Source organism: Gavialis gangeticus, unplaced genomic scaffold (assembly GCF_001723915.1).
Source record: "Gavialis gangeticus isolate Ggan-Ray unplaced genomic scaffold, GavGan_comp1, whole genome shotgun sequence".
NCBI lineage: Eukaryota > Metazoa > Chordata > Crocodylia > Gavialidae > Gavialis > Gavialis gangeticus.
The window spans coordinates 178,414,627-178,422,945 of record NW_017729032.1 but is presented as its reverse complement, the minus strand read 5'-3'; the positions used below and the strand labels follow the sequence as shown (position 1 = coordinate 178,422,945).

General features: G+C 35.0%; 1 protein-coding gene across 7 annotated transcripts in view; it reads left to right on the top strand.

The window, feature by feature from the left end:
* Nucleotides 1–7,204, top strand: part of AP1S2 (adaptor related protein complex 1 sigma 2 subunit) — a 54,811-nt gene extending 47,607 nt beyond the window's left edge. For 3 of the 7 annotated variants that reach the window (XR_002098871.1, XR_002098874.1, XM_019524267.1), the window contains one exon: nucleotides 2,780–4,368. Coding sequence is in view for 3 of the 7 variants with exons in the window: in XM_019524267.1 (XP_019379812.1) it covers nucleotides 2,780–2,815 (36 nt within the window). In the remaining 4 variants the exon portion in view is untranslated. Of the gene's footprint in view, nucleotides 1–2,779; nucleotides 4,369–6,090; nucleotides 6,100–6,970 lie in introns of those variants that run through there. The other 4 variants (XR_002098873.1, XM_019524265.1, XR_002098872.1 and 1 more) reach the window with 2 other exon arrangements.
* Nucleotides 7,205–8,319: the final 1,115 nt, after the last annotated feature.

Genomic DNA, 8,319 nt, shown 5'->3' with positions numbered 1-8,319 from the left:
GGGGGGCGGGGGGGGGGGGGGCTCTTGCTGTTGCCCCTCCCGCCCGTCCTCCCAGGATGTGTGCATGTGTGCCAGATCTGCGCAATGTGTGGGTGGGGTGGGCTGCAGCTGCAAGCTGGGGTTGGCACCAGGCAGATGGCAGCAGTGGCTCTGGCAGTGGGCTTTGGGGAAGGTTGCAGCCACTCCAAAAATCGCTGTAGCTGTCCCATAACCCCCCTCCCAGTGCTGACACTGCCTGCTCCACACAGATCCATGGCACACTCGCTTCCCGCCCTCCCTCCCTCCACCATGCCCTCCCAGACGAGTGGTGGAAGCTGCCAGATGAGCCACTAAATGACCTGTGCACAGTGGCAGGAGCCTCACCTCTCGCTTCCCGTGCACCACGGACAAGCTGTGGTTCCATCCCACGCCCCAGCCCTACACCCTCCTCACTGCGGGGAGCCTTGATCTACCCCCCATTGCTTGATCTACAGCATTGTTGAGCTGTAGCATGAGGAGTTGGTACTGAAACAGCGAGCCTGATACGTGATAGCTTTCCTTACTCTGCAAATGACTTGCATCAAGAACTCTATAATCTACTCTTCTATTTATGTTGATACTACATTTGTTTTGATGCAGTCAAAGAATAGCTTTTTAGACTTTCAGGACCTATCGGGCTTTATTTTAAAATGTACCATATAATCTCTAATCTAATCAATTTAGTTGTATTGGTTTCTTATTCAGAAACTTAAACCAGTCCATATGCTGTCTTTCTGCAGTTTACATGCAATTTGTAGTTTGAGAACATCTGGATTAGTCAAAATGTTTGTAGTAACTTTTAAAATATTGAATATGCAGCAATGTTTGGGTTGCAGACATTGCAGAGTGATACTGTTCTCTTAAGAATGGTTCCTACTGAAATTTAGAAATGATATTTTTATGATATTTGCATCATCTAAAATACTTTGGTTTCAAATTTCTGCTAAGATACAGATCTTTTAATATCTTTTAATATCTTTTGAAGTGGAGGTGGGGGAAAATTAGAGGTTAGAGAACTTTTTCTGGTATATGCTGTCATTCCATTTATGGAATTTTAGTGATCTGTTTTGTTGGGGACTGTTGAAATGGATAGTGAAATAATACTTAAATTGGCACATGGTAGCAAATAGTAACTGGTGAGATTTTCAGCAAATGGATAGTTGACTTTCAGTGAGATTTAACTCTTAAGTTCCTTACAGTATGAGCAGGTGGGCTCTGTTGTTGCAAGGTAAAAGGGAGCAGGGTTTTATCACACAATAGCTGTTATGTGATGATTGCCCACAGTGCATGGTCTTATCAGTGTATGAAAGCTGACTCAAAGTTAACTGTTAGCTGTCAGTAAAAAAGGATGTGAATCAGTTAGCTCTCAGGGTTAGTATTCCTCCATCGTGGTTTAATAGCTTCCACATTATCATTTACCAGAAAATAGCTGACACTAGTAAATTTTCACTCCATTCTACCACACAGTAAATTGTTTGTGTGTGGCTGTCCTTCCATCCTTTTGAAAATTTCATTCAGTTGTCCTTGAAGTTGTAATGATTACAGACTGTAAATGTGTTTGTGAGTATTGTGTAGATCCTATCTAATAACATTCAGCTGATCGCTCTTCTAATATGCTTATCTGTAATACAGTTGAAAAGAAATGGGTTAAATCAGTACTTCAAAGAATTTTCAGTGCAGTAGTAAGCTTAATCTTTAAAAAGTATTCAGAATATTGAAGGTTGTTAGGAATATATTATAGTCATTAAACAAGTACCTTGTTTAGAGGCATTTTCAACAGTTGAAATGATAGGAATTTCGTTTTAAAACCACATAAAAGGCATTGTTGTATTTGATCACCTTTAAAAGTTCAGATGGAATTGTGTTTTAAGAGTACCAGACTCTTAAAAAAAATTACTTCCTTTTAATGAGTTAGACTGCAGTTTTAGATGATAATTGTAAGGAGAAATGTACCAAATCATAATTATAGCAAATATTTCTAAGGTTAGTTGAAATGCATTATATTTTGGGGAGAGTTCCTGATTCAGATGTCGGTACCTGGAGATGGTGTTTGCAATACAGAATTTTACCAAAAAATTCTTATCTGTACTGCCAACATTTCAGTTTTGCCAGTATTATTATTGGGTTCCTACTATGCACAAGTGACTTGATCTAATGTAGGTCAACTGTTGGTAGTACTAGATATAGCCTGCTTTAATGCATCTTACATAAATAGCTTCTTTTCCATATAGCAGAAGATTAAGACTTACAATGCTCTTAATACTCAGACAGAAACATTTCATCAATGCGTTATGTTCCATGCAAATGATATTCACCCCTTTTAAAAAAAGCTGGCCTTCTAATAGTTTGAAAGCCAACCACAAGCCTATTAATGAAATCCAAGAGGCACCTTTTTCTCGAAGAGAAAAATAGACCTAGAATAATGTTCAAGGCTGTCTTGTACATTAGACTTTTAAAATCTTGTTACTAATGGTACAGTGCTGCTAGTAGTAGCAGGCTTCCAGCTAGTAACCAGTTGGACCTGCCCATGGTAAGAACACCAGTACTCTGTCTGTATTAGTTTCCAATGTTGCTAGCCAGAGAAGTGTATTGATGGTAATAAAATGGTGAGCAGTGTACACAAGGGGAGTGTATTGTAGGTCTATACTGGATATCCTCTTTATATTAGAGACAATATTGTTAAGAACTTTTTAGCAAAAGTATTCAGTGTGTCTTGTCCACTTGTGTACTGTGTGTAAGAACGTGTGCATTTCTTTTGTAGCCACGCCATGAATACTTTAATGTCCCAGTGTACTAAATGACTTCATTCATCATGCATGCAGAGTTCAGAGAGGAGGTAGACCTGACTTACTCGAGGCAGAGAACATTATCCTCAGCTTGGTGCATCCAATCATCTCGAACACAATAGAATATTACAACCATTATCTTTGCTGTTGTACTTTCTTTCCCCTCTTCTGTTTACATTGTTGTCTCCTCATGTCTTATCTTGATAAAACTTGTTCTTGTCAATATATGATTTAATTTCTTGCTATGTGAAAAGTTTTTAAAGTGTTGTTCTAACATTTGTCTGGAAATCTATTTCAGTTTAAATCTGCATATACATTACTTGACCTGAGTTTAACTTTTAAATAGTTAACCTATGGTGGTACTTAAAAATTAATATTTAATAACTGACAGAATAATTTAGATGTTTACATAGAGCAAGTAGCAATCCTGTTAGGTACTGTGAGCCTCTTTTTAAAATGCAGAGAATGTATACATACACCCTTCTAACATATAGATGACATATTGCACATAAAACTATGAGCAAGTAAAAGCGTACACTTGTGTGTGTATAATTTATAAAATGTGTACACACGTCTATAGAAAAGCTCAAAAATAATATAATTTTCCTTCCTTTAAAAAGTCTTTGTTGAGGCAGTGGTGATTTACTATCTAAGGTACCAATAGAGACAAGATGAAGGGGAGAAATTGTTGTCTGTCCTCTGGTGCTCCGCATGGGTAATGCCTTCTGGCAATGCCAAAACTCAAGAGTTCTGACACTATATTGATATGTTTTAAAGGTTGAATAAACTGTAGTTTCTCGCATTGAACAATTATTTTTTCCAGTAATGAGAATTAAAATTACTAGCTAAGTTCATTCCCTTCTGCCACCCAGTAGTTTATAAAGCCTGTTGTTCAGTCATCAGTGGCATATTGAAATCTTAGTCTTCATTAATCATTATTTTTAGTTTTAAATACAAGATCTATTGTTTAACAGAAAGATAACTGCCACTTTAAAAATATTAAAATAAACTATTCTGAATGTATGCAGAGCAAGGAAAAGATATATATTTCTCCCTGTTTTTAGTAAGACTGACTGTTACACTGTAAAATATATAGACTGTCTTTGGAAGCAGAGTTTTATATAACCTTAAATAGAAAGGGTTTGGTTAAATAAAGCAACCATGCATAATTATAAATGATTTATATGTGGTAATGCACTACCTAATAAATGTCAATCTGGCTTTAAAAAATGGGATCCATGGAGAGGGGAATATTTTAATTAAATTTGCAGTGTTCTCAGATATTTATAGAAAACAAGATCCTGGGGTGATTTTTTTTTTTTTTTTTTTTTTTCCTTTTCCCAAGTTTTGCTGCTCTTTTTGTTGTGAGGTGTTAACAGTTCGTGAATATATGTGGTTAATGCTGCTTTAACCTGCATTCTCTCATGCCTGTTGGCCTGAAATGCTATGCATTGAGCTGTAATGAGATGCTGTTTCCTTGTTATCTGTATGTAGCTGCTTGCTTCTAAATGACTAGGTCATGAATTGGCTTTCCTGGCATGGTTGAAATAAAGTATTGCATGCACTTCTGTCTCATGTGAATGGCTTTTTTCCCTTCATCTCTTGGTTCTGTTGTTTCAAATTTCCATTGTTTGCTGCAGGCATTGTTGAGCTGCAGAGATATAGTATACAATGCTGCAAAACATGTTCCACAACAATTAGATAAAAATGTGTGACCATATTTTCTTAAATGAATAAAATGTAAACTTTAACTGTAGGGCAAATCAGCTCTTTTTGCTGGGTGGGTCAGTCTAAAGGTATATTTCTAGCTGTAAATGTTTAAAAACTGCTAGATGTGCCAAACTGGAATGAAGAGGGCTGCTGGTAAGAACACAGAAAATGTATTGATCTCAAGACTAGTATTATGGTGCAATAAGTTTATGTTCTGACTTCCTCCTGGAGTCTACCTCTATATTTTTAAGAACACAGGAGCCTGTAAAATGCTCTTGTTTGGGTATCTGAATCGTGAATAAGCTAGTATGTTTATATATGAGTCGTCTGGAAAAAGCTATTATCTTTGACTACAGTTCAAACTTCTCCAATTAAAGATGATTTGAAATGGAATATACAGTGCCAACAATTGCTTACTGCAAAGGAAGTTTTAAGTGGCAACTCTAAGTAGTAGTTACTGCGTAGTTACTGGAAAGTAAGTCTTTCATAGTAACTGGGTACATAACCCATTTCAGTACAAGTGTAGCATAGGTGACCACTGGTTTCCAGTCCATTACAACTAGAACTTGGAAAAACTATGTTGAAAAATATTTGTTATTAAGCACCCAGAAACTTACACAAGAGCTTGACTATTCTTCCCTCTCAGCCCAGCCAAAAGAATGCAGTTTAGCATTGTACAATACAGCATTTATGATAATAATACTTGAAATGAATGTATGGGGAAGATGCATGTCCTTTAAAAGGACATTTTCAGGTAATTGTTTTAAATTGGTTAAAGTGTTTTTTCTGTAATATTCTTAAGCATGAAAATGCTGTTTCTTTTACCAGTTTTGATTTTTCATTCTTTATTCAGATTTTCTTCTGTTACAGAATAGAATTATGCATATGTATTTTAACATGTTTACAATTTATAGTGTGCCAGAACTGTTTCACACTAGCATCAAGGTCAATCCATGTCTTGGAACCTTAATTTAATTGTGAGAGAGTGCAATATGCCTGAGCTTTTCAGATATAATATTTCTCCCTCTTGACCTTCTCTTATTTTAATGAAGCATGGGGTGGTATGAAAGAGTTGCACCTATTACGAAGTAGGTTGGGAGGAAAACTCATCAGATTTAATCTAAACACATAACCGTTTTAAGGCTTTATTCCTGATTTCATAGATGTGTATTTCTAACATTGTTGGAAGTTGTGCATACACTGAGGGCAGGAAAAACTTTTGAACAAGTATTGAGCTAAAGTCACCTTTTCAAATAGTAAAATACACCTGCTTTCAAGTGTATTTGGGATTACCTCAGTATTGAACTGTGTCACTTCTAATATTCAAAATAATTTTATACATGAGTTAAACTGATTTATAAACTTGATTGTTCAACATGTTGCTTGTATGGACATCCAGTTGGCCTGTTCTTAAATGTTAGCTTTAAATTATGAAGCTCCTCAAGTAAAATAGTTGCAAGACTAGGAAATTGACTGTTTTACAAGTTATTCAGATGGATTAAAAAAACTACGCTTTGTGAGGGTTTGTTGCTTAATTATCTTTCTTTTTCTTGCTTCATGACATGCCTTGCTTTAGGATGCTAAAGTAAGTTTATTCATTCTCTGAGCATTATAAGTAAGATTTTTTTCTTCTTTAAAGACACAGTATCCCTTTTTATTAATCCAGATATTGCTAGTAAGTGTGAAAATGGACATCTTAGTCTTTTTAATGGGCTATTTTCCAGCTGCTTAGAAATGCATATGTTCAAATTGTAGAACATACACATATGCCATATAAAACATAAAACAATTTCTTGCTTTATCAAAAGTCTCCACTGAAAGTATAGTGGGATTCCTTTCTTTAAAGGTAGAATTGAGCCCAACAGTTGTGCTAAATCTAAAACACTGAGTCCTCAAATTTTGGACTTTCAATCTAGACTGGTCACTTAATTTGCATGAAGTATTTGCTGTCAGATATATATAGTACTACCTCCAGTGGGGAGAGCTATTTTTGTGAATTTAATATTACTAAGCCTGATAAAGATTCATTTCCAGAATTTAAGGATGATAAAAGATTTAAGGGATATTGTATCTCTAAGTTGCATTTCATTTTTACTCGAGTGGAGGACCTGAGTGAAGTGGTATGTCACAAAATGAAATAACTGATTTCATTTCAAGATTTTCTTTATTCATGTTTATATTGCTAAGTTGCTTCTGGCATGTCTGGTTTTTATTTTTAGTGTTAATGGGTCATAAAACCTACATGCTGTTCTTATGACCTGTGACAGACTTCTTAGCTGCATTTCTAAAATAACTGTTAATATGCATACCAATTCTTGTTTTTTACTCTTCCACAGTTTTTGTTTTTTCTTTTTTTTTCTAATTAAGCATTTTCCATTTTAACTTTTCCGTTTATACTTCTTAGTCTTAGGAACATAGAATCTGTTTACCACTATCTTCAAATTTTTCCTTCACAGGAAGCTGAGACCCCACGTAGCGTACTTGAAGAAATTGGATTGACATAAATCTTCTCCTCTGATGACGTCTCATGGTGTTTCATACTGTAAATGTTCACTGCCTTCATTTTAATGTTTAGCTGATGGTGTGAGATGCTGTTTGTCAGTATTGCTGTTTTGCTAAGCTGCTTCATTCAAGCCTACAAGAAAATATTCAATGTAAAATGAGAAAAGGGATAAAAAATTTAAAATATCTAAAAAAAAAAAAAAAAAAAAAAAAAAAAAAAAGACAAATGAAAGGGAATTCAGTGTACTAACTCAAGACACTTCTTTTCAGTGCATTTATAGAAAACCACTGGTAATAACTTCAATAATTATACAGATTTTATAATTCAGGAAACATGCATCAGCTTCTGTATGACATACCATATTTCACTGAAAGAAAACTACATGCAAGAACTTGCAGTGATGAAATGTAACAATGCAGAACTTGGTTTTATGCAACCAAAGACTTATTTGTTCATCTGCATTTTAAGTTGGCATTTGTGAATTTTTTTCCAGTTAATATAAAAAGATTGGGAATAACTGTTTACTACTGATTTTATTATTATTATTATTATTATTATTATTATTATTATTATTATTATAATACCAAAGAACCCTGTTAAAGTCTGCATACTGAACTGGCAGAAATTGTAGAGGTGGCTTCATTTTTAGCAAGAGACCTGCAAACAGATTAATTAATATGACACAATAGTATGAAGACTTTTTAAACAAAACAGTACATGAGTTTGTGTGTTACAAAGGGAATGCAGATTGTAGGAAATTTCCTTTTTGAAACACTATTTTTATGTGCTTTTTGGCTTACACTCTGGACTTGTATCTATGATATGCTTTACCATTCTCACTGCGCAGATGAGGAAGTGCATTATGTGAAATGGAGTGTTTTGAGACCATGAAAGGAAGGGAAAGGTCAATGTCCAATTTAAGTTCTTATTTTGATCCCCAGAAACAACACCTTTTTTTTTTTTCTTCATTTTACTGGTATCCTGTGGTTATGCTGAAATGGGAATACGATTGCTGATTATTAAGGAAGTGTGACCATCTTCATTTATTCAACATTTTCACTTGCACCTTTCATACACATGCCACACCTACTCTTCAACTACTACATTTCATCAAACAGTGGTGTACATTACAACCAAACTAATTCATTCAGATCTTGTTGCAAATGGATGTCAGTATGTAAGTGAACAAATGAGCAAGTAAAATACACCAAAATATATTGTATTTTGACAGTTCTAGGAGAGGTTGCAGCGTATTCCACGTTTAAGTACTTAATGATGATGAGATTTCATTATGGAACACTG